Source organism: Eutrigla gurnardus, assembly GCF_963514095.1.
Source record: "Eutrigla gurnardus genome assembly, chromosome: 2".
Taxonomy (NCBI): Eukaryota; Metazoa; Chordata; class Actinopteri; order Perciformes; family Triglidae; genus Eutrigla; species Eutrigla gurnardus.
In genome coordinates this window covers 3,316,378-3,340,167 of record NC_139916.1, presented here as the reverse complement: position 1 = coordinate 3,340,167, position 23,790 = coordinate 3,316,378, and the positions used below count along the sequence as shown (strand labels likewise).

The window sequence follows — 23,790 nt, the reverse complement described above, 5'->3', positions numbered from 1 at the left end:
TAAAACACATTTAATGGAGTTACAAGAGGCACTTAACCCTAATCCGGAGATGGCGGTGAGCACATTAAACTCAGCGATGCAGTGCTGCAGACGAGGGCAGCGGCCTGAATCAATCCCACTGTGTTGCTCGCTGAGCAACAATAACTGTGTGATTCCTGTGTTTTTTCCTGCAGGAGGCCGCTCAGTGCGTGGACGAGCTGGACCTGGCCGCTCAGCTGCACGTCTTCGTGCGGGTCGGGGTGGAGTCGACGCTGGAGCGCACTCCGATAACTCGGGACCACATGGGCCAGCTGCTCTTCCAGCTGGTGCAGCAGGGCATCCTGCCCAGACCCCAGTTCTACCGAGGGTCAGCCCCCCTATTTGTTAAAGCCATCGGCCTCCTCACACAGACGAGGAGATCATTCACACGTTCCCTTCTAATCACTTTATTATTGATTGGGATCCACATGACTAGTTGACATCTTCCCCACTGATCTACCTACAATAGTTCTCTTACTGTCATATTTATTCAGAGTATATCCGATTTTAATAATACCTGGCTTTGTTTTTCTAGTTAATGTTGGAAACACCATTTCTCAGCATGACATCCAATCAGCTGCGTCGTCAGACCACTTTGTCTCCTTGTTGTTCGCGTTCCCTTTCAGCCATTAAGGCTTTTTTTCTGTTCTTCGTCCAGGCAACAAGCCTTTCTTTGCTTTTAACTGTAAATATATTTTACATGGATAAAAATATGTTTACATGGACACAATGAACGCTTATCAGCCACAATTTAAATGTTTTCAAGCATTTCTCTTCATGTAGCCGTCCAAAACTGTTTTGGTTGTGTCAAAACTGCTGAAAGTAAAAGTAAAGGTGTAGAGAAAACCGATGCTATCATAGCTACAAAATATCGTACTTACTGAGCAATTAAGCTTTTTCCTCTTGACTCCAATTACTCATCTATAGTATATATTATAGGACCATCAAATGTTATCAAAACCCCTCCTTGTTCTTCAGAACGACTCTCAAAATGAAAAATGTGAGAACATAAAATGACATCACATTTAAGTAGAAAGAAAGAGGAAGCTAATGAAATGAAACAGTAGTAGCTCATGTATAGCAGCTCGTATATGGGAATGATTTCACGCTGCTTCCTAACCCGACTGTGTCTCCTTGGTTCCTCAGGTTCGCAGAGACGCTGGAACAAGCGGACGACATGGCCATCGACATTCCCCACATCTGGCTGTACCTGGCCGAGCTGCTCAGCCCCGTGCTGAAGGATGGGGGCTTCTCTATGAGAGAGCTCTTTAGGTACTCATTGTGTTGCTTAGCGTCTCCTATAGGAACTTAACGAATCATTCAGACCTGTGTTTGATCTGTGGTCTCCCGTTGGTTCACAGTGAATTAAGCAAACCTTTGCTTCCTGTGGGAAGAGCTGGGACCTTAATCTCTGAAATACTGCACATACTATGCAAACAAATGGTAAGCAGCACTTTAAATCTTCAGTGGTGTGTTTATGTTGCCTGTGAAATATAATCATTAGCTCCGCTGTAGTCGAGTCGATAGACGATCAATCACTCGTCGTTCACTTCAAACGTCCTGTCAAGGTTGGGGTTGAATATTTTATTGTTGCACTACAACTGATTTTCATATTTATTTACTACATTTTGCACACTACAATTATTATTTTTGTAGCAAATCGCTCGTTAAAATAAAAGGCGGACAGAAGAGTTATTATATTTCCAGAGAAGAGACAACGTTGTGTCTTCTTGTCTCCACAGAGCCATAGGACTGTGGGTTCTTTGTGGAGGGAATCTGGCCTCAACTGGACCGACTTCCTGCCCGAGGGAGAGGACGTCCAGGCTTTCATCTCACAACAGGTTTGTGATAAAGACCTCCTCTCCACTCAGGAAACATTAGTAGTTTAGGTTTTGGCTTTCTTGATGCTAATGTAAGACAAGATGCTCCCTCCTCCTCCTCCTCCACCTCCTTTCTTTCTTTCCCCCCCATTTCATCATCTTTCCTCTCGCCTCGATACAAACAGAAACTCCAGTTCCTCCTGCTGGTGGACTCCAGTCCTGAGGCGGCTCTGTCCGAAAGCATCTTGTCTCCCGAGGAGCTGAGCCAGCAGCTGGAGAAACTCCTCCTGGAGGACATGGCCAGCGACGAGCAGATCTTTGACTGGGTAGAGGTACGACAAGTGACGGAGAAATCTGTGAACTCTTGAATCTGGCAGTCAGTTACTCATTACGGGTTTTTTGTATTCTTAATAAAGCTGTTTTTCTGTTCTGCATCTTGAGTGAAATCAATTTTTTTTCTCTCCACTTCTCAGGCGAACCTCGATGACTCTCAGATGAGCTCGTCTCCCTTCCTGAGGGCCCTGATGACGGCTGTGTGTAAGGCAGCAGTGAAAGGTAAGAAGAACGGCGCCACCCGCAGGTAGAGGGACCGAATCATCGAGAGAGCACCGACTCTTAACGCCTTCTGCTTTTACAGATGACAACACCAACTGTCGAGTGGACACGGCCATCATCCAGAGGAGATTGCCCGTATTACTCAAGTACCTTAACTCAGACACTGAGCGACAGCTGCAAGCACTTTATGCACTTCAGGCGCTGATCGTCGCCCTCGATCAGCCTCCAAGTAAGTGCTGCATCCTCGTTCATTAACATGCAAATACGAGATTTACCTTTTCTTTCACTTATCAGAGAAGATCGGATTGTTTTTTGCGTTTCTATATCATTAACTAGCACTTCTATATACCGTTTTAATGATTGTAGCAGTGAATAAAGTCCCAGGAACCTTGTTCTTCCTAAATCTCATGTCTTCTCTCACCAGGTGACGTGGTGGTTCATTTTTAACACTGTGATCTGCGGGATTTTAGCTTCAGTCTTTATCTTTTTAACACGTTTTCACTGCTGAATCAGTTTCACATCCTGGAAATACATATTGTAGACCCTTCTGTCAGCTTCTCTCTCAAGTTGCTTTTCCCAAAAATGTGTTTATATTGATCCAGTGAGAGCAGCCAGTGACCATGTGGGCTCCATGGTAGCTCTTTTTGGGGGAGGGGCTTAGCAAAAGGGACAATTAAACGGGGCTTATTACAGTCCAGTGAAAACCAGAGATACAGGATTTTTTGTGCCTTTTTTTTTTTCTCATTACAGCCCAACAGCAAATATAACAAACACATATTTCTAAAATCCATCACCCAACCTCGCTTCAACCCTTAAGAACTGCATCAGGACAATCTGTATTCGGTGAATCCTCGACTGACGTGCGTTCTGTCTTCCAGACCTCCTCCGGATGTTCTTTGACTGTCTGTACGACGAGGACGTCATCTCCGAGGACGCTTTCTACAAGTGGGAGACGAGCAAAGACCCCGCGGAGCAGGAGGGCAAAGGCGTGGCCCTCAAGTCCGTCACGGCCTTCTTCACCTGGCTGCGGGAGGCGGAGGAGGAGTCGGAAGACAATTGACGAGGGAGACACCCGGGAAGGGGGGGCGCGACGTAGTAGAACTTCATCCTCACAGCAGAGAACAAAACATTCACAAATGGGTGTATGGGGCAAGACGACATGTTTTACGGCTGGAATTTTTTTCTGCGGTACGGTTCTGAAAAAAAAACATGCCGCCATTTTGAGTTTGGATTCCAACGGCGGAAGCACTAAATACCTGTATTATACATAGAAAATATTTTTGTTTTAAATTTTAACTTACTTTTGTTTTGTTACTTTTTAAGAAGAGACTTAAAAGATACATAGGTTCTGGACTCTTTAATTTATTATTTTTTTAAGGACTGCAAATATGAAAGTTATTTAACATTTGCAGATGCTCACAAATGAGAACAAACAGAAATAACAATATAATTAATTATAATAACAAAATAATAATTGTGAAATGAATAGCCTTCCCTGGATTCCACACTGTTTGGTTTAAAACAGGGTAAAGCAAAATTATTTTGGGATGAAGGGAAAGCAGAAATAAATAAAGAAAATAAAAAAAAGGAATGGATGCACAGAAACTATTAACGTTGTCCGTGTATGACGTTTTGAGGTCAGAGGTTATCTCCCTAATAACCAGAGAGTGTTTCCCCCTCAGACTCGGCTTGCTCTACGTTGAAATGTACAGACGCCTCGCCGGAGGTAGAGGTATGCATTCGAGGAGTGATGCGAGTCAGTCCACAGAAACTGTCGAAACACAAACGCAGATGAACAAACTGGATACATTCAAACGAAACGAGCAACAAAAAAATAAAATAATGCAACGTTAAAAAAGCAAATGGCCAGGGTTGCTGAACGTGAAATGCTTGTAATACTTCCGACCTACAGAGCAGATTAAAGCTTGTAAATACATTAAAGACAAAAAAAGGTATTTAAAAAAAGATATGCTTATTGTCATGATTTGTTCTTTTGGCGGTTGGTGTTTGGAGACGAGGGGCTCTCGATGACTCGAACGTGTCTATTTAATTTCCCCTGATTTTGGATTCCACCTTTAGCATCCTCGGAAGAAGAGCCGTACGATGTGGGCGGGGAAAAAACCCATCTGGAGTCACTGTGAATCACTGATTTTTGTTCTGCTGAGCCAGTAAAGCATCGCCAGACGAGAATAATTAATGTACAATCTGTGCCTTTTGGCTTATAAGTAGTTGCAACAGTTAATTTATTACTTGTAATTGACTGCACCTTTTTACCTAAACATATTAAGATATATTTGTGTATCCATTTGTGGATGTATTTCAATGTTATAAGGCATGCAGCTGCGTTGATTTTTTTTTTTAGGCATCCAATGTGAACAGAGCCTCGAGTTGACACGGTTAATAGATAAATGTCAGTCTCTCAAATGTCAGAATATGATGCTTTTCTGTTGTATGTCACTGTCTTTGGGTTTTGAAATGTTCGCAATGACATGAGCAATTTGAATAAGTCACATTAATTTAGAAAAGGGAGGGGGAAAAGTAATTTTCTCCCCTAATGGAGTTTAATTAGGGCGAAATACTCTGAATGTATTTGATTCTAATGTCTTTTATGCTCATTTAATGTCTACATGTTGTGCTTTTATTTTCTGTGTCTGTTCTAAATAAGAAAAGCCGTTTCAAACCCGTTGGCGTCAAGACAACTACAGCTCCCATGAGCCTTTGCCCGCAGGACGAACTCTCGAAACCAACGTTTTCTTTCAAAACGCTCGTGCGATAACGGGGTTTATCTTGATTACATCAACTGTGTGATCGGATACGAAGTTAGCTTTAACGAAAAGACGACGTATAAGCTCTTTTATTTTTAGAAAGTTTACCGAAATCATAGCTAGCTAGCTTGTTTCACCCCCCCAGTTAGCCTCGGTCGGCTAACACCACAAACGACGATAAAATATTTTTAAAGAGGTTAGCGTCGGGTGAGGGGTCGGCGGCCATGACAGTGGGGATCCTTCCGACGTGCTCCGTGACGCGGCGACGTGACCAACGGTCCTAAATGGGGCGGGGCTCGTAAACAGAGAAATCTAAATAAAGGATCGTGCAGAAATTTTACTCCTAACTAGCTCACTTTTTCTCCACAAGTAAACGGTAAGTTCGATTCGCGTCGCGATTTAATCGCCGACAAAACGCGTAAGCTGCACGGTCGCGATGCTGGAATTAAAAAAAAACGGCGCGGGATGCTGTGTCTGTTTTTTTTTTTACTCTGTGCAACTAAAATGAATTTTCTTGCCTTGTGCGACGCCATTACTGTGTGTATGTGTGCGTGTGGTGTGTGTGTGTATAAACCAACGGACAAAATGGCGAAATTGCTGAAATTTTCTGGCAACTCATCTTCTGGCTCGTGTGCAAATTGTTTGCAACGTATCGGCCAAAGACTGGCGGGATAAGCACACAAAATAAATAAAAGACTGCGCCGTCTTGAAGGTGGTTGCGGTTGTTTTTGGCGATAAATTAACCCATCTTTTCTTGCGTTTGCAGGATAGTGTGTGTGTGGGGGGAATGAATGAATTTTTTTACGTTGTCGCCATGTTTTAAAACCACGCACGTACTCCGGAATACTCCGGAATGGGGGCCTCGGACCGAGTGTGCTGATTTGTATTTATAACGCTGGTTTCCCTCCTCCCAGGTGAAACTCGTGTGATGCCGATACGCCGAGCAGCAGCGACTCCGACCCCGGAGAAGGCCCCCTCCGCTGCAGCAGAGAAAGGTACGGCTTCGTCCTCCATCACCTGGACCAAACATCATCATCATCACCACCACAGTGTGATGATATGTGGGCATGTTGTTAACACAACCTTTCATCAACTCAAACATTGCATTTAAAAAAACATGCAGACTTTACTTATAATGTAAGTTTAGGAAACTCCATTAAACATTTAAATTGGGGTGGATAAATATATTTAAGCTCTTCCAACTGTCATTGAAACACTGATATTAATGAATGTAGTCCAAGTCTAGACCAGAGTACTTAACTACAGGGAGATATCGGTAGTAGCAAGGCCAAAAAGTGCCCAGCAATATGCAAATCAGGCAAAAATATGCAAAGTATGTGGCACAACCGGACTGGTAGCATCAAACCACACGTTAAAATAAAAAACGTACACATGAAACCACACGTTAAAATAAAAAACGTACACATGAAACCACATCCAAAAAAAAAAAGTTGGGTGCTAACATGGTCTTAGTTCCATGCAGAGTTTTTGCAGTGTATCTTGAAATGTTTTTTTTATTCTGGGTTTTCTCCAGCTTCCGTCCAAAGACATGCAGCTTAATTGTTGACTAAATTGTTCTAGTGAGTGTGACCGGTTGCCCAGGGCAACCCCGTGATAGCCTGAGCCTTTGCTCACCTTGACTAAGATCAGGGTTTCAGATATTCGATGGATGAATAAAACCTGTCTGTATTTTGTGGGTTGAAATGCTCCAGCAGAGCGACTCCCTCTTCATAGTCACTCGGCTACTAAAGAAACTAAAGTGTTATTGCACATTTATCATTTGTCAATTTCATTGCAGAGCCCGAAGCGTCCTCGGAGGAGTCGCCCTCCGCCGACGAGGAGCCGGCCGCCTCCACAGCAGCGCCGGCCGAAGGCAAGGAGGGTGGCGAGGCCGCCGCCGAGGCGGAGCCCACGGAGAACGGAGAGAAGGCTGAAGAAGCCGCGGAGGAGAAGGGAGGAGGTGGAGAAGGAGAAGAAGAAGGGGCCGAGAAGAAAGAGTGAGTTTCACCAGAGAGCTAGTGTGCAACTCTGAACGCTGCGATATTTCACTTTGATAGCACTTTTATCTGTTTATATTATCCTTACCTCTGCTGGATGACGGCAGACTGCTCCTCTTCGTAGTTGCAGTGTTGCATTTTCGAAAAGAGTAGTTGCAGTTGCCCGTTCAGAACGTGATGCTGGTGGTAGCTTTCTCAAGGACCGCTCGCGAAAACTACTTCATAATCGACACTGCGCTTCCATGGATCGTCATTAATTAACACGACACAAAGTAGTTGTGTCACACAGGCTGCTAACTGTCAGACACACCACTAAATACACTCCGGTTAAAGGAGAGGGGTACACCAGGGAACCGTCATGGGGCCCATAGATTTATTATAATGATATGAAAAATATTGAATTATGTTGTTCTTCTAACTCATTGTACCCTGACATAACGAACAATATTTTTAAAAATTTGCAGCCGTGTACTTTTACTTCAGGGGAAAACTTTGTAGCGCTAAATTTACCCACCAGAAACTTTCCAGCAGCATTTTCAAGTAAGGCCTTACTCTGCTGAAAATGGCTGTCTTTTACTCATTTGAAGGCAGGACTTTTTACTGTACTGTAGGTCGAGTCAATCATTACTGTTTACCAATAAAATTTAATCCCTGAAAGAGGGAGGGAAATCCAGAAAATATAGTGGATATTTTGCTGCAATAAATCTTTCATTTTTGACCCAAATGCATAACTGATAACGTTGCGGCATGAAAAGAGGCTTTCTGAACATGGGTCACAGATGGAGATTCAACGTTTTGGTACTTGGTACCCCCAAGTCACTTAATTTGACCCTGAAAAACACATGCAAGTAGCTGTTACTCCCAGACAGAAACATTGGTGAAGTAGACTTCTATTTCCAAATAGGTGTATTAGTCGCTTGTTTTGGTGAAACCAACGCGGCTTTGAAAGAAGAGCACGGGTTAGCGGAGGATTTTTATTTCGTGTTAATACGTTGGTATCAAGTCTCACTTTAAATACACTCAGGGTCCATTCAGCTCCTAGCTGGCTTTCGGCTTGCGAGTTTCGTGAGAGTTTCGCCCTCTCGCTGCTGTGCAGAGCACTTTAAACCTGAACATGTCCCAGGTTTGAAGACGGTAGGAGCCGTTCTCCAGATGTTCACGCAGTCAGACGCAGCTTCCTTGCTTCATAGTCGGATGTCACATCTGCATCCATGAGATGGATATCAGACGGATGTTTCGGCCCCTTTGTCCGAGTCCAGAAAGACTAATTAAAGCTCCAATAAAGGGCTTCGCACATTTAGAGAATGGCCCGTTAATTATAAATTAATTAAGCAAAACATGTTCTGATCTCTTGAAAAAGCCCTGCAGTCACACATTCATCTTAAATATGTCCTCAGTCATTCTAAGGAGTTTAGAGGGGTGGGGGGATGAACTGTAGGTGATGAAGTATTCCACATAATAACTTCTATAATTTCTCCCCTATCTCTTCTTCCAGACATAGCAAACGTTCACGTTTATGCACGTAGCACTAGATTCAAGGTAGGGTCAAAGTAACCATGGTGATCATTAAGACAGATGTTCTCAAACTTCATTTTGTCTTTCCCGTCGGTGACAAAGGGACAAATGCAAGGACTGCGCAGCCGGACAGTGTGCAACACACTGCTATGTTCTCCTACTAAGGTGAGGATGTGATAAAGATAAGGGTGGTAACAATCACAGTGAAATATCGCTTCTGCAGAATCCAGCCACTTCACTGAACTTGTGTCTTGCACCTTCCCCCCCCTTTTTTGTTTTCACGTTTTTTCGGCGGCAGGTTGAAGGACGGCTACAAATACGAGAAATCCAAAGTGAAGAAGGTGAAACGGACGATTCCAGCGTGGGCTAGCGTCGTCGGCGCCAAAAAGCTTCCCGTTTCCAACTTTGCAGGCACTCAGAACAAAGTGGATAATATCATCCTCGAAGCTATCACGGTGTGTACGAACCCTGAACGTCCATCGGCGACGGCCGTCACGGGGGTTTGTTTTCTGTCTCTTTAAAGGAGAAAATCTGACTTCGTTCTCTTTTTTTTTTTTTACAGTCTAGTAATGACAAGACTGGGGTTTCGTACCAGTCCTTCATGAAATATATTTTGAAAAAATACCCCGAGATGGAGCTCAGCAAGAAGAAGTTTCTCATCAAGAAGGCGATGAAGAAACATTTGGAGAAGGGAACCATCAAACAGGTAAAGGATGCCATTTTTTATTATACTTCAATTCTTGCAAGTACATAAAGAACTGCATCCTCTCAAATCTGGGTGAAGAAAGTAGAGGTCGACTGATACAGATCATTTCTAATCCAGGAGACCGATAACCGATATTTGTCTGCAGTAAAACAAAGCTGTTCACATTTAGAATAACTACTCTTCAGAATAACTCTTCATATCCAACCTTGTTGAAACGAATTAAAGCACACATTTAATTCACACAAGCTTTTTATTATAACACAAACATTTCAGGGAGCTATTATGAGGTTAAACAGAGAGAAGTGACTGCGGTTGCATCAGAGCCAAAAGTAGCACATTTTAAATGAAATGATCAGCAAATCGACTGAATTAATGAGGGAAAAAATCAAATGTGACCTCACAGCAGTTGACCGCTCGGTAGCCGAGTCGCTTTCAAATCTGAATCCTGGAAAAGGGGGAGTTAACGAGTTTGGCTTTGTTAAAAAAAATCCACTAAAGAGCTGGACCTAACGTTAGCCTCGATGCTACAGGGTGGACGTGCTGGTTACATCATGGATCATTAAAAATGTGTCCGGTTCTGCTTGCTTACTCTTATTCTTGCTCCGTCACACAGCTGAAGGGAAAAGGCCTTTCAGGAACCTTCGCCATCGGGAAGCTGTCCGCCTCGTCTAAGGTATGTGTCACATGTTAGCGAAGCGCTTCCATCGTGACGCCGTTTGGTTTGTGATCGTCCCGTCTTTTTGCCGTTGTAGAAATCCGCCGTGAAGGCCGAGGCTCTGGGAGATGCTCTTCCTCTGATCATCACTCGGCTCTGTGAGCCCAAAGAGGCGTCCTACTATTTGATCAAGAAATACCTGGAGCAGCACTTCCCCGACCTAAACGTCAAGAACCGGTACGACCAGCCGGGTTTTAAATGTGGATTTGATTGGGTCAGCATGATGGTCGGGGTTCTCTATGGACCTTAATTGGATTTGAATGTGACCTGACGACCTGAACAGGATGAGCGTTACACATAACGGCTAGATTAAAGCCTTTAAAGTTTCCAGTGTCCTGTTTTTATCTGACCAACCGTAAAAAAAACAAAGTGTTGTTGCATATGGAATGCTAAAATAATCATTTAATATTTATTAAGATACGAACAATTAATTAATTCAAGTTTTTCAGCACTCTAGAAAACGTAATCGTTGCTCATTAAAAGTTCAGGACTTCAATTTAAAACAGAACAACAATTTTAAAAATAACTTTTTGAGATGACACAGCAACGTGCTGGATTCAAGTGGCTCGGGAACTTTGAAACTTGTGAGTGTGAACTGGTGTTATTGATTATTGACTGACTGTGGGTTGGACCTCCAGGCCAGACGTCCTGAAGTCGGCCCTGGTGAAGGCGGTCGAGAAAGGACAACTGGAGCAAATCACTGGGAAAGGAGCCAACGGGACCTTCCAGGTAAGGTTTATTGATTTGTTGTTGTTGTTTTTTGTCCCAAAATGAGAAAATTAGTCCAATTTGCTGTTAGCATATAAACGATTAAATTCTGGAGCAGTTGGCGACATCAAGCCCTCCCCGAACAACGCTGTAGCCGACCGCACGTCTCGATGCTGCAGATCCTAAAATGTGTTTTTATTCTGACTCTCAGCTGAAGCGAACTGGGAACCGGGTCCTGCTGAAAGGCAGCAACTTGGAGGACGCCATCACAGCCGCCATCACAGCCATGAACGAACCCAAAACCTGCAGCACCACCACTCTGCGCAAATACCTGTTGGACGCCAACAAGGACAGGAAGGAGTACCAATTAGGTAAGACCAAATCATCAGAAACAAGCTTTATGTTTTACAGAATAATGGGTTAAAAAGGTTAGTCTTTAGTTGAGTCGTATATTCAGTCAGCTGGCGGCTCAAACTGTTGGAGCACCGTTTTAAAGTGAGTATCTCAGCAGCCACTTGATTAATCCAGTCACAGAACTCAGTTTGGAGATTTAATGTTGAAACACCTCTCGTCCACTCAAGTTTAATCTCCTACAATCCTGTGGGTAATGAACCTCCAGCTACTGTGTCCATCTGATTTCCTTTTCTAGTTAGCTGGCTGGTTTGCCGGCATAACAAGTTATTTTCTCTGTAAACAAGCCGGGAAGTGAAGCACTCTCAAAGCCCCTTCAAATGTTGTTTCACATCTTAAACAGCTAAACTAAAGGGGACTGTTTTGTTCTTGTAGTGGCCAGTCTGAGGAGGACCCTGACCAAGTGTAAAGTACTCGGCTGGATGGAGCAGATCACCGGTCACGGCTTCACGGGGACCTACCAGCTGTCCTTCCCCTTCTACCCGAGGTTCGTCAACTACATCTGGGAATACCATTAAACTCTGTCTCGGTGTTTTACGTTGTTTTTTATTCCTTTCGCCAGTGCAATGTGCTTTCCATACACTGTAGTTTGACAGTATTATTAGTTTTAAGCCAGGCTGAGATGATAATATAATTATAAATAAAAGTTATTTTTGTCGTCAGCCCTACCATCCTCTACCCAGAAAAGTTCAACGAGGTTGCGAAGAAAAATCCTCCACCCAAGCGGAGGCGAAAGGTTGAATCTGATGAGGAGGAAGAAAGTGATGAGGAGGAGGAAGAGGAGGAAGAGTCTGAGGATGAAGCTCCCGCTCAGAAGAGGTAGGTGTAAAACAAAAAAATACAAATACAAAAACTGTAAGGTTGTAGTATACAGGCAGTTTCCCACACATGCATGATATTCTACACTAACCTAAATGTGTTTTAGGGTTGAGACTAGGGGTGGGACGATACGGGTAACTCACGATTCGATACTGTGACGATATTTGGCCCACGATAACGATAATATCACGATACACGATATCTGCGATATTCGATATATTGCAAGAAATTTCATCAACGATATATCACGATATGTGACTGAAAAAGAAAAAATATGCATAAAAAATAAATTCCAAAACTTCGTACAATGTACAAATGAATAAACACTGTCCAGCTGGACACATTAAAGTGCATGAACATTAATAACATGTCTTATGTAAACCAGGACAGTGCTTTCTGATACTGAAAAGTCAGTAGCAACTTGTTTTATGTAAACTTGGGCCCGTTTTAGTTTAACAATAGCTAAACAAGATAAGAATAACATCAGAATGAAATGAAATATTGGGCACATTTCAGTATGCAACCAATTATGTGCAGAGTTATGTTCACCCATCCAGTACCTGGGAAGTCGGGCCTCATGCCCTCAGAGCTGGGTGAAAACCGCTTGGAGCTCACAGCAACACCGGGCAGCACACGGCTCCGCGGATCCACACATGCGGACCCTCCGGCGGACGGTAAACACGCGCCGCCCGGAATCCTACCCGTAAATAGGCAATCGAGCCCGGCCGAAAAGTGGGTCCTCATGCCCTCAATGCTGTGTGAAAAGCGCTTGAAGCTCACAACAGCACCGGCCAGCACACGGCCACGCTTATGCGGCGTTCACACCGGACGCGATAGACGCGAATACAATCGCGTGAGACGCGTGTATCGCGCCGCTTGATCATTTTGGACTATTTGCTTCATTCGCGCATGACGCTCATTTTTGAACCGGTGCTGCTCTAGCGGGGTAAACGAGGGCAGCTCCGGCGGGGAGCCGGCGGGTCACGTCGGCGGGGAGCCGGCGGGTCACGTCGGCGGGTAACGTCGGCGGGTCCCCCTCCTCCTCCGCCTCGGGGTACCCGATGCAAGAGTCCGTGAGTCCGTGAGCCTCTAAACTCTAGCGCGCCGCTCGGAATCCTGCCCGTAAATAGGCAATCAGACCGGACAGCGTGCGGCCCCCGCGGATCCGCTCCGGAGAACCGTAAACTCGCAGACGCACCGACGGGAGTCTAAAAAAACCCGTAGACCCAAAATATCGATATTTGCCGTCAGTGTATCGATTTATTTATTGCGACAGAGAGCACAACAATATATTGCAATATCGATTTTTTTTCCCACCCCTAGTTAAGACTGTGGACAGTAGAAATACCACAGGTAAATAGAAAACTTGTAAGAAGTATTTTTAGATTGCACCATGTATTCCTGGTTCAGACGTCTTTGATGTCGGTTTCAGAAGGGTGCAGGCGTAGAAATGTAGGAGTTACATTTACACTTGAGGTGGATGAGAAGTCCTTTACTTGAAGACTTCACCACCTTTATTTTGGGTAAACCGTGACTGTGTTGTCTTTAACGTCGGCTCTCTTCTTGCAGAAAATCTCAGAGGCCTCCACCGAAGGTTCGCCGCCCCCCACCGGCCAAGAAGTCTCGGACCCCTAGTCAGACAAAAGCTAAAGGCAGGGGGCGCACCCTCGCCAAGAAGTCTCCGGCCAAGAAAGCGGCGCCTGCATCGAAGAGGAGCGGAAGGAAGCCGCCCGCCGCCAAGAAGGAATCCACACCGCCGCCGCCACCGCCTAAAGCCACGCCTGTGAAGCGAGGAGCACCCGCGAGAAAGCCCAAAACGCCGGCAGTAAAAAAGCTTGCCAAGAGGGGGGCCAAGCGGCCGGCGTCCAGGGACTCATCCCCCGAGGAGGCCGTGGTCGCCAAGGAGACGCGGAGCGGGTCCAAGCGATCCAAGCCCACGGAGTCTTCCCCCGCCAAGCCGGCGGTGAAAAAGCCCGCCGCCAAAGCGGGGTCCAAGAGGGCAGAGCCCGCCGAGACATCCCCGGAGCCCGCCGCCAAAAAGGGCGCGAAGAACACCAAGAGGACCACTCGCAAGTCCAAGAGAGGGAAATACTGAGACCAGGAGCAGAATCCACGAACTGGGCCGCTCTGAACCTGCAGCAGTAGTTTCAGTGCTCGCTCTCTCTTTATCAGTTTCTCCCTTTTTAACAGGGCAGTAGACGATTTTTCTTTTTTTAAATTTCTTTTTTAATTTGTAGATTAAGAATGTTATCCTATCGAGTTTACTGTACACTGAAAGTTTTTGGATTTCCTTTTTAATCACCATGTGTAGAAAAAAAGCTCCGTTAGCGTCACCGTTGAAACGGACGTGTGACCAGCTGCCAGATCGTTGGGAAATCACAGCGAGATCCAACAAAACTAACTAGAGCCATGTAGTGACTTCCGTTTATTTTGTTTTATAAAATCTGTTCCTCACCCGCTCTTTAGTTGTTGGCAGCACATGTTCCCTAATATCAAACAAAGTGAGCTATTATTGTTTGGGGGAAAAAATAAATTTTAACTTAAAAATACAGGTTGAAAAGTTTAAACCCTTCCTAATGATATTTTATAAACAAAAAACAAAAAAGATTTTAAAGTTGTCGTTATGTGTTGTAGGGGGAAAAAATACAATATTTTTTTGACCGTGCAGTACTGAATCAGAATTTGTATCCATCCATGTAATTGTGTTATTAATTATTAACAATGATTGGTATTTGTTTATTTAAAACAAAGGAAATTGCCCTTATAAAAGATTAGACCTGCAGGTGACAGGTTGAGGATAAAACACTTCATTTCAAACTCATTGAGGAAAAATGTCTTTTTATTTAATTTTTTTTTTAACATGTCTGTAACAGCATTTACATACGTTGAGTTAATTGCTTCACAAGCTGTAATTCAGTACCAAACTGTAAGAAATGTGTGTTGTGAATAAGAAAAAGGAGGATAATAGCTCATACATACCCTGCATGCATGTATTCCTTGTGTTGTTGAGCTTTTCTTTTTTTTTTCCAAGTCATTAATAAAATGGCTATATTTGTAAACTGTTGTATTTTTCATCATTTCATTTAGTGAGAACATTTTAAAAACTGGAATTGTTCCTGATTAGAGTATAAAGTAGTGTAGGAGATTTAAATTGCCAATTATTATTAGTTCAATTAATAGTTATTATATTTTGTCAGATCAAGTATTGTCTTACGGGCTGAGCTGGAGCGATACATGATTCACCGTTTAACAATCTCACTTCTGGAAAGTTAATAAACAGAGACATCGTTACTCGACAACATCAAACAAGTGGAGAGATATATCTTGACACTGGTTTAATTACATTACTTTCTGTGTATTGTTGGAACTAAGTGGTATGCAGTGGTGCAAAGTAAGTATGTTATTTATTTACTTATACTGTTATATGTAGACTTATATTTTTATAATTCTTATATAGGAAATATAGCTTGTATTCTCCTTAATGCAGCTATAATTACTTTTCAGATTAAGGTTGTAGCCTTGGGAAAAGATGTACTATAAGTTTACAAAATAAGATTGAATTAACTTGATATTAAGTTTAAAATGAACCTTGTGAATCCACTGACTTCGGTATCTGTTTGGACCATGATAATATATCTTCTCTTTAATTCTTTAAATCTAAATATCTAAAAGCATTCAATGTTTGACAAGAAGACATTTTTTTAAGATGTGCAAACTAGCCCTTTAGACATCTTGTGACTTCCAGATTGATAGATTTATTTTAAGGGGAACCAACGTTAGAAAACAACTGACCTGTGTGTACAAACAAGCTGCAACAATACAAAGTTGATCACAGATCAATATAGATCATCAATAAGTCATAAGTCACGTATCTTTGCGAATAAAAACACTTTACACAAGTTTAATTATTTGTGTAGTATTTCAGTTGTATTTGTAGTTTCATGAGACAGGAAGTGCTTTTTTAATATTTTTTTTATAATTCTTTATTGCACAGAGAGTACATAGTGTACAAAATGTATAAATATGCAAAAGTATACAGAACAGTATACAAATGATACAGATTGCCAGGCTAGTCTCTATTCTGGAGGAATATTTAGAGAGGACCATATGTTGGATTCAGAAATGACGTTTATATCTTATTAAACGAGAAAGGTACGAAATGTGTTTTTGTCTTTTATTTAGATTTTTCCATTAGAATTTATAAAGTTTTTTTTTTTTTTTTGACTTGAAAAAAAAAAAAAACATAAACATTCTCCCACATTAATGCAATTTTTCTTTTTTGGGGGTCAAGGAAACGCAGAGCCCTTTCCCAACTACTGTGACGCGGTGTGACGTCATGGACGTCGTGGACGGGATGGATTGCGCAATGAGCAGGAATGTGGGAAAGAGGGAAGATGAGGGGGTGATTCAACGCGGTATCTTCCGCTGACTCTCATGTTAGGAGGCCGACGTGTTTATATACCCCCCCTCCCCCCTCCCCTCGAGCCCCGCCTCGCGCGCCAGCAGCAGTAGTAGCAGCAGTACACCTGGACGCGGAGCGGCGACAGGTAAAGGTGAGGGAGGACGGCGTGTCAAACAGAACAGCCTGACAGGCGGAGGAGGAGACAGAGAAAAGTGAGTTTACGTGATTTCCCCAGCCTGAACCCGGACCGAGACCTGGAGCGAGACCCGGACCCGAGATCCGGACCGAGACGCTCCGGTGTCCCGTCGACCTTCGTGGCGGCGGAAACGCTTCAAAAAGTTTGACGCGGTGAAAAAACCTGCAAAACTACACAGGCGTCACTTCTGACGAGGCCTGAATCCACAACGTAAGTCTCGGTCCCGGTCTTCTTGTAAGTACTCCGAGCCGGATCAGTTTGACCTACATGCGTGTTTTTATTTGTGCTTATTCGTTGTTTTACGTCGTTGTTGCTGTCTTTGGGTTCCAGAGACCAGCAGAGACTAGCAGAGATCAGCAGGGACCAGCAGAGACCAGCAGGCAGCATGGGGGAGGCTCCGGTCTCTGAGGACGGCACCGTGACTCGATCAGCCGAGGTGACTAGAAACTACTGCAATCTGGTTCAGGGGATTTCTGGAAAATCAGGGGATTTAAACAAGACCTGGAAAATCACTGGATTTAAACAAGACCTGGAAAATCATTGGATTTAAACAAGACCTGGAAAATCAGGGGGTTTTATGTTTGTTTCCAAGTGGTGGAATATCAGCATGTTTTAAACTTATCAAAGTGTAATATTTTCCAAATGCGGTATTTTTGTTTATTTCCCCTACTTTGTAGAGTGGTTGCTATGGTTACTTGTTTTTCATCTTACCACTCAGCAACAAATAAGACTAAATAAAGCAGTGAAGACTTATAAGTTTTGTACTTGGAGCTCACAAATGAACGGGTTTAAAATGCTCTGTTTTTTGTTACCATTCATTATAGGTCATGGAAATTCAGACTTTTAGTCATTGAAAATCTGGGAATCTGGCATTTGACCACTAAATAATTTGCCCAAGATTAACAATCATTGTAAGATGAGTGGAAGAATTTGTAGCTGATTTTATAAGATCGTATCTTGGTAACAAAATGTAAAGTGAGTGTTAAGCATGCTTTATCAGGATAATATCATGGAATTACATTTTCATATCGTCCCATACCACCTCCATTCATTTATGAATCCAGGTTCTATTTGGGGATCTGCTATAAATGTACTGTACTAAAATTCCCCTTTCAATGCGTCTGTGCTTTACTTGTGTTTCTGCTGTAAAGTACGTGGGCTCGTTTCCTGTGGACGATCGCTGCCTGGACGATCAGATGGAGCAACTCCACGCTCATCTGAAGGGCCTGAAGGTGAGTCCCCGAGGTGCCAACGATCAGGATCCCCATCTAGGATCCCTAAAAGCAAGGGTTTCGTGGAGAATTCAGAATCTAACTGGTTGCTCATCTTCAAACAGACGTGCAGAAGGAGGAGGCCTGTATCTCTAAGATTCTCCATCAAAGGTGTGAAGATGTACGACGAGGACGAAACGGTCGGTGTGGAAACGTAACGTGAAACTCTTCGACTCTGAATCTCAGAGGTTTTAATAATAAGTGTTTCTGCAGACTCTCCTGATGGCTCACGCTCTGCGGAGAGTCTCCCTGTCCACCGCCCGACCCGTCGATGCCCAGTTCGCCTTCGTCTCCCACAACCCCGGCAGCACCGACGCCCAGCTGTACTGCCACGTCTTTCAGGCAAGGCACTCCAGAGCGGTAAGAAGTCACCCGTGCCCTTCATTACAAACATATCAACGGGGAGCTTCAGCTGTCATTCACAGCTCTGAACATGTCTGACTTCCACTTTTCACTCCAGATGTACAACATTGATGTGGAATATTGAAGTTATTCTCCCTTTGATGCATCACAAATACACTTTATGAGACCATATGTTGCTACGTGAGTTTCATTTTTCCGAGTCACTCCCATTGAAACTTGACAGAAATAACAAAAATATTCATGTGATTGTGATAAAGTGCAACTAAACTGTAGGTTTACCATCAACGTAAGTGATGATATCCGTTTGGTTCATATGCTTTAAAACAAACCTCAGTATTTGGTGCAAATGACATAAACCTGATGTCTGTGAAGGTTCTCAGTCTTCCAGGTCCTACGATATTCCAGTTGCCTACGATAAAATACACCTTCAAAGTAGTAGACATTTATATATCAAAACTGCTCAATAATTCAAAACAAAAACGCAGATCAGGTACAGACGTGTTGGCTAGATCATGTAAATTAGCTATTCGTTTTCTCGCCAATGTTTTTTTTCCATTTCCCAAATCTTGTAAAGGATCAAAAATTTGCCCTTAAAGGTTGAGTAGCTCATTTGGAAAAACCACTGAGATTTTTGACTTTGAATGCATCGCTGAACCGTCAAAGTCCCGTGATCTTGAGCCCCGTTTTTTTTTATAGTGGAACCAAAGTTAGGAAATATATATATTTTTTTGTGTGGTATTTTAGTTGTATTTGTACTTTCACGAGATAGGAAATGCTGACTGTAAGCATTGACAGACAGGCAGGCCGTCCATTGCTATCTGTATATTACGAGAAAGTGTTTCTGAATAGAATCACCTGCTCAACCTTTTAAGTTTCACAACGTTAAGAAACAGTCATTTAAACTGAACCTGTCAAAATTGCAACAATGTCACTAACGTAAGAATTTGATTTACAAAATAACCCTGAAATGTTTGATTCTACGCCGATGATACCAGTCGAGTATAACGCATCGTCTCCCGTAGGCCCAGTTCCTGAACCTGCTGCTGTGCCGCTGTTTCCAGCTGTGTTATCTGGAGAAGCACCCAGAGGAGGCCCAGGATGACTCCGTGGGTTCGATGCCGCACCGAACCCCCTCCTTGCTCAACCACGGCTTCCCCCTCAGCGTCAGCGCCCTGGTGTCCTTCAGGAGAGCGCCTTTCCGAGGGTTGCTGCCCGGGACAAAGGTTTGTCTGTGAACACCTTCTCGTATTCACTCGTGTTTTCCTGCTCTAAACCTCGATGTTTCCTCTTCATTCTGCGTGAAAAGTCTTCAGACGACCTGCAGAGCAGCCGAGACGACGTCTTCTCTTCGCCCTCCCCCTCCCTGGTGCGCAAGAAGGCCATCCGCACCAAAGTGCTGCGCTCCGGGGCTTTCCGCTCCTTCACGTTCACGCCGCTCAAACAGCGCGTCGTTCAGGAGCGCCTGAACGCTTCACAAGGTGGGCCGAGTGTTCACAGAGCGCTGTCCAGAGTCAAAGACTTGATTAGGTAACGCAAAACAACCAGAAAGTGTTTGGGTGACGGGCCACCACTCACTGTCTGTCGTGGTGTCAGATACGTGGCACTCGATGAGGTGTTCTGGTCTCAAGTGGGTCGTACGTACACTCCTTCAAACTTATCTCACTTTGTTTTTCCTTTTCACTCAAAATATCGGAATTTACAAAGTTGGAAACTTTCCATGGGAATTTATGTGAATTAACAGGAATTTATGATAATTTATGTGAATTAACATATGTATGATAATTTATGTGAATTAACATATGTATGATAATTTATGGGAATTAACAGGAATTTATGGGAATAAACCTGTGATTTACAAACTAGAAGGAAAAGGAAATGTAACCCACGGTGATCTCATCTCACTCACTTTGTTCATCACAGTTAGATTTACATTTGGGGATCATGTTCTTCCTCACACGGACACAGCGGCTGGAAAATCTCCAATTTGTTTTTTGCACACGTCTCCAAACTCACAATGATTTAGCTTCGTGTGTGTGTGTGTGTGTGTGTGTGTGTGTGTGTGTGTGTGTGTGTGTGTGTGTGTGTGTGTGTGTGTGTGTGTGTGTGTGTGTGTGTGTGTGTGTGTGTGTGTGTGTGTGTGTGTGTGTGTGTGTGTGTGTGTGTGTGTGTGTGTGTGTGTGTGTGTGTGTGTGTGTGTGTGTGTGTGTGTGTGTGTGTGTGTGTGTGTGTGTGTGTGTGTGTGTGTGTGTGTGTGTGTGTGTGTGTGTGTGTGTGTGTGTGTGTGTGTGTGTGTGTGTGTGTGTGTGTGTGTGTGTGTGTGTGTGTGTGTGTGTGTGTGTGTGTCTATGCGTGTATGCATGTATGCATGTATGGGTGTCTATGCGTGTGTGTATGTATGTATGTGTGTCTATGCGTGTGTGTGTGTGTGTGTATGTATGGGTGTCTATGCGTGTGTGTGTGTGTGTGTGTGTGTGTGCGTGTGCGAGTCAGAAAAGGACAAAGACAAGCCGCCGGCGAGGAGATCCCGCGCTCCGAGTCTCGCCGAAACAGAAGAAGCATTGGCTCAAGCGGTGTGGTGCTGGGATGGCATCGCAACGTGAGTTTATCATCATATATTTCATACGCACCGTAAAGAAACGGGTTTTTACCTGTACAATGAAATTCTTAGATTTGCCATCGTTTGGCGTTCTGTGGACACCAAACGATGGCAAATCTATGTATAAAACATAGATAAATAGTACAAAAACAATTTTAAAATGATTACCGTATTTATATTCTTTATTTCAAACAATAAAAAGATGAACATGAATAAACAAAATTACATTTATTTTATATATATATATATATATATATATATATATATATATATATATATATATATATATATATATATATATATATATATATATAAAAAGCAAATTTCAACATAATACATATTGGACTTGTTAAAAAGGTATAGGAAGAAGCCTAAGCTTGTCAGTCCTACCCCCCATTCTTCACCATTAACAAATATAAAATCCAATAAACTACACAGAAAGTACAGAAAAACTACTCCAATCAAGCTATTAAAGGAGTCATAACCTGGTTTTATACGTATCCAGCCCCCCTTGGATCGCTTTGGATCAATTCGTAAAACTTATTAGAAAAAAAAAAAAAAAAAATTTAATCAAACATTGAGCTTGTTCTGACCCTTTTTCGTACCGCGATTTTATCACGCGAGATTACGCGCGAGGTTTTGACTGGTCCGGATGTGCATTGTATAATATGTAATGAGGCGCGCGTTGATTCGCCGCAGGAAGGACAGAGCCGGGGGGGCTTGCCTGCATGCAGACTCCAAAACATAAACAGCCCCCTGTCATGGCGCACACACTAAATGACGAACCTTACGGAATTCAGGCATTTATGTACGAATTATCTTGCTGTTCTCTAATGGCGGCGCTTCGGCGATTTCAGGTAGCGGACGGGGCGGGGTTGGGTGGTGAAAGAGGGGTGGGCTTATGCAAGTAGCCGCCACGGTGACGTCACCGTAGGCGCAGAATCAAAATCTCGTGCTTTAGGAATGCACACCCTTGTGTGCTATTCCTGTTCGGAAAAAGAGCAGAAGCGAAAAAACGGCGCCACTTTCAAACTCCAGCCTTTCAGGCAAGTTTCAACTGAGGTCAAACACAGATATGCATGTTTTAACAAGAGAAATTGCGATTTCCTGGTGATGACTCCTTTAAGAAAAAAAGAACAAAGACAAGAACCATTAATTAACCCCTGAGATTTACATTATCCTTCCTCATTCTGTACTTTTCAAAATATGTCTTGTACATTTTTTTCATTATATATACATACTTTTTTTTAAATCAAAAGGCAGCATGTGCCACATAAATAAAACAATAAACCAGTGCAAATGTAAATAACAGTGCAATTATGCATGTGCAGTTATAAAAAGTAGTCCCTGATGTACTCTATCGACTGTTTAGGATTCTGATGGCAGTGAGGAAGAATCTTAACCTCCCTTATGAGTTGCTTTTTTCCCTAACTACGTATCCTCTGGTGTGTTTTGTTTTCAGTGAGAGTAGCTACTCGCTGCTAGCCGACGACGTCCTGGGCTCCTACCTCCTTTGTCCACACCCGAAAAAACACAAATGTGGCTCTCTCATCATTCGCTTCCCGTCTGGCCTGATCACCCACCTCATTGAAAACTCCCGGAAAGGCAAATTCCTGCTCGAGGTAACTTGTCGTTAGATAATATTATTTTTGCAGATTTGCACCGAATGTGTGTGATTTTTGTTCCCTTCTGTTTCTTTGTGGGCAGAAGTGCAAGTCTGAATTCGACTCCATAGCGGAGCTGATCGAACACTACATGGAGGCCGGCGGCGAGCTGGCGTGTCCGCTGAGCTGCGCCCGAGTCAACCACTGTTACGAGTGGGAGGAAAACGCCGGCAAGCCGCCGGCCATAACGCCACTCAGGAGCCTGATCAAAGCCAAAATCAAAAGTACCCTCAGAAAGGAATGGATTTAGAGACTCTGGAGCTTGTAGACTGCCAACATCACAATAAGTGACACACATATATATATATATATATAAATTGCACATATGTCATCTCTTTTTTTTTATAATCACATTTGGTATTTTCGGGAGGCTTCTCAAGCCGTCTACAATGCACCTATCATCAGTGTTGGCACTTAGTGTATATAGTAAACATTTCATTTAACGGGTACTTATTTGTACAGGTGTACTATGTTGTTCTTGCTGCTTTTTTAAAGTTTTTCAATATAATCTTTTTAAAAAATATTATATTTTTATTTGTGCCCAGACAGGGGAGACGTAAAACGTAACAAATTTAAATGGAGTGGAATCGATTTCACAGATTGTTGCATTGTATTTTTTTTCCTTGCATTGTAAAGATGTTGCACAGATATTTTAAGCAAATTTTATTGATCCTTGAATTTTGTCTTGCTGTCTATATGCGTTTAGACCCGGAGGCAGCAGTAATGCTGGTGTGTCCTGGTATATTTTTCTATATCTTGCCATATTACTGAGCTTGTGGCCACTAAGAAGCTCAAATTGTCTGCGTTTTAAAGGTTTGTATGCAGCCACTACTGGTTTTAACTGGTAATGTCTGTTTATGTCTGTGATATTGTTTTCTTGTCCAAAGAGGGCTGCACTTATAATTTAAGCAACTATTTTGAGTTCTTTTGTACCATCAAGTCAACTTTTCATATGCATATAGTGTTTGACATTAAATGACAGATTTTCAACCTACGTCCTGCAATGATGTTTTTTTTTTTTTTCCATTTGTGACTCTTAATAGAACACAACCTTCTCAAACATTGGATTTAGTTAGAAAAATACAACCAATTTTCAGCATATATTGTTGAGATAAATATATATACCTACACACTTTCTCTTTAAGGAAAAATGTGCACCGGCAAGGAAACAATGGACTAACTTATTATCTATCTATCTATCTATCTATCTATCTATCTATCTATCTATCTATCTATCTATCTATCTATCTAATAGATATAGATATAGAT

General features: G+C 42.9%; 3 protein-coding genes across 7 annotated transcripts in view; all 3 read left to right on the top strand.

Moving 5' to 3' along the window:
* Nucleotides 1-3,980, top strand: part of eif4g3a (eukaryotic translation initiation factor 4 gamma, 3a) — a 44,417-nt gene extending 40,437 nt beyond the window's left edge. Inside the window, exons 29-36 of the mRNA XM_084033193.1 lie at nt 174-346; nt 1,165-1,290; nt 1,380-1,461; nt 1,761-1,859; nt 2,024-2,170; nt 2,312-2,393; nt 2,476-2,622; nt 3,272-3,980. Of these exons, the coding sequence (XP_083889319.1) occupies nt 174-346; nt 1,165-1,290; nt 1,380-1,461; nt 1,761-1,859; nt 2,024-2,170; nt 2,312-2,393; nt 2,476-2,622; nt 3,272-3,453 (1,038 nt within the window). The 3' untranslated portion in view covers nt 3,454-3,980. The remainder of the gene's footprint in view (nt 1-173; nt 347-1,164; nt 1,291-1,379; nt 1,462-1,760; nt 1,860-2,023; nt 2,171-2,311; nt 2,394-2,475; nt 2,623-3,271) is intronic.
* A 1,398-nt stretch (nt 3,981-5,378) lies between these two features.
* On the top strand, nt 5,379-15,088 carry hp1bp3 (heterochromatin protein 1, binding protein 3). Of its 2 annotated transcripts, XM_084020916.1 has the most exons (13): nt 5,379-5,534; nt 6,073-6,153; nt 6,957-7,155; nt 8,773-8,835; nt 8,969-9,125; nt 9,233-9,376; nt 9,990-10,049; nt 10,129-10,268; nt 10,730-10,820; nt 11,011-11,170; nt 11,586-11,697; nt 11,874-12,029; nt 13,599-15,088. In XM_084020916.1, exons 2-13 carry the CDS (start codon nt 6,087-6,089, stop codon nt 14,122-14,124), a joined length of 1,875 nt encoding a protein of 624 aa, XP_083877042.1. In that variant the 5' UTR covers nt 5,379-5,534; nt 6,073-6,086; the 3' UTR covers nt 14,125-15,088. The 2 variants fall into 2 exon arrangements, with proteins under 2 accessions (XP_083877042.1, XP_083877043.1); XM_084020917.1 differs by lacking the exon at nt 8,773-8,835.
* Nucleotides 15,089-16,407: 1,319 nt separating this feature from the next.
* On the top strand, nt 16,408-23,515 carry sh2d5 (SH2 domain containing 5). 4 transcript variants are annotated; one of them, XM_084035072.1, is made up of 10 exons: nt 16,408-16,837; nt 16,958-17,063; nt 17,779-17,859; nt 17,964-18,038; nt 18,112-18,258; nt 19,284-19,484; nt 19,568-19,739; nt 20,752-20,857; nt 22,320-22,479; nt 22,565-23,515. In XM_084035072.1, exons 2-10 carry the CDS (start codon nt 17,013-17,015, stop codon nt 22,769-22,771), a joined length of 1,200 nt encoding a protein of 399 aa, XP_083891198.1. In that variant the 5' UTR covers nt 16,408-16,837; nt 16,958-17,012; the 3' UTR covers nt 22,772-23,515. The 4 variants fall into 4 exon arrangements, with proteins under 4 accessions (XP_083891198.1, XP_083891196.1, XP_083891195.1 ...); XM_084035070.1 differs by having other exon boundaries at nt 16,408-16,847; XM_084035069.1 differs by having other exon boundaries at nt 16,408-16,861.
* Nucleotides 23,516-23,790: the final 275 nt, after the last annotated feature.

Excerpts from the sequence above, each read along its gene's own strand:
- hp1bp3 (XM_084020916.1), top strand. The coding sequence starts at position 6,087 with ATGCCGATACGCCGAGCAGCAGCGACTCCGACCCCGGAGAAGGCCCCC. Across the intron at positions 10,269-10,729 it reads GACCTAAACGTCAAGAACCG|GCCAGACGTCCTGAAGTCGG; the intron begins GTACGACCAGCC and ends TTGGACCTCCAG. Across the intron at positions 11,698-11,873 it reads TCCTTCCCCTTCTACCCGAG|CCCTACCATCCTCTACCCAG; the intron begins GTTCGTCAACTA and ends TTTTGTCGTCAG.
- sh2d5 (XM_084035072.1), top strand. The coding sequence starts at position 17,013 with ATGGGGGAGGCTCCGGTCTCTGAGGACGGCACCGTGACTCGATCAGCC. Across the intron at positions 17,860-17,963 it reads CTCATCTGAAGGGCCTGAAG|ACGTGCAGAAGGAGGAGGCC; the intron begins GTGAGTCCCCGA and ends ATCTTCAAACAG. Across the intron at positions 19,740-20,751 it reads GCGCCTGAACGCTTCACAAG|AAAAGGACAAAGACAAGCCG; the intron begins GTGGGCCGAGTG and ends TGTGCGAGTCAG.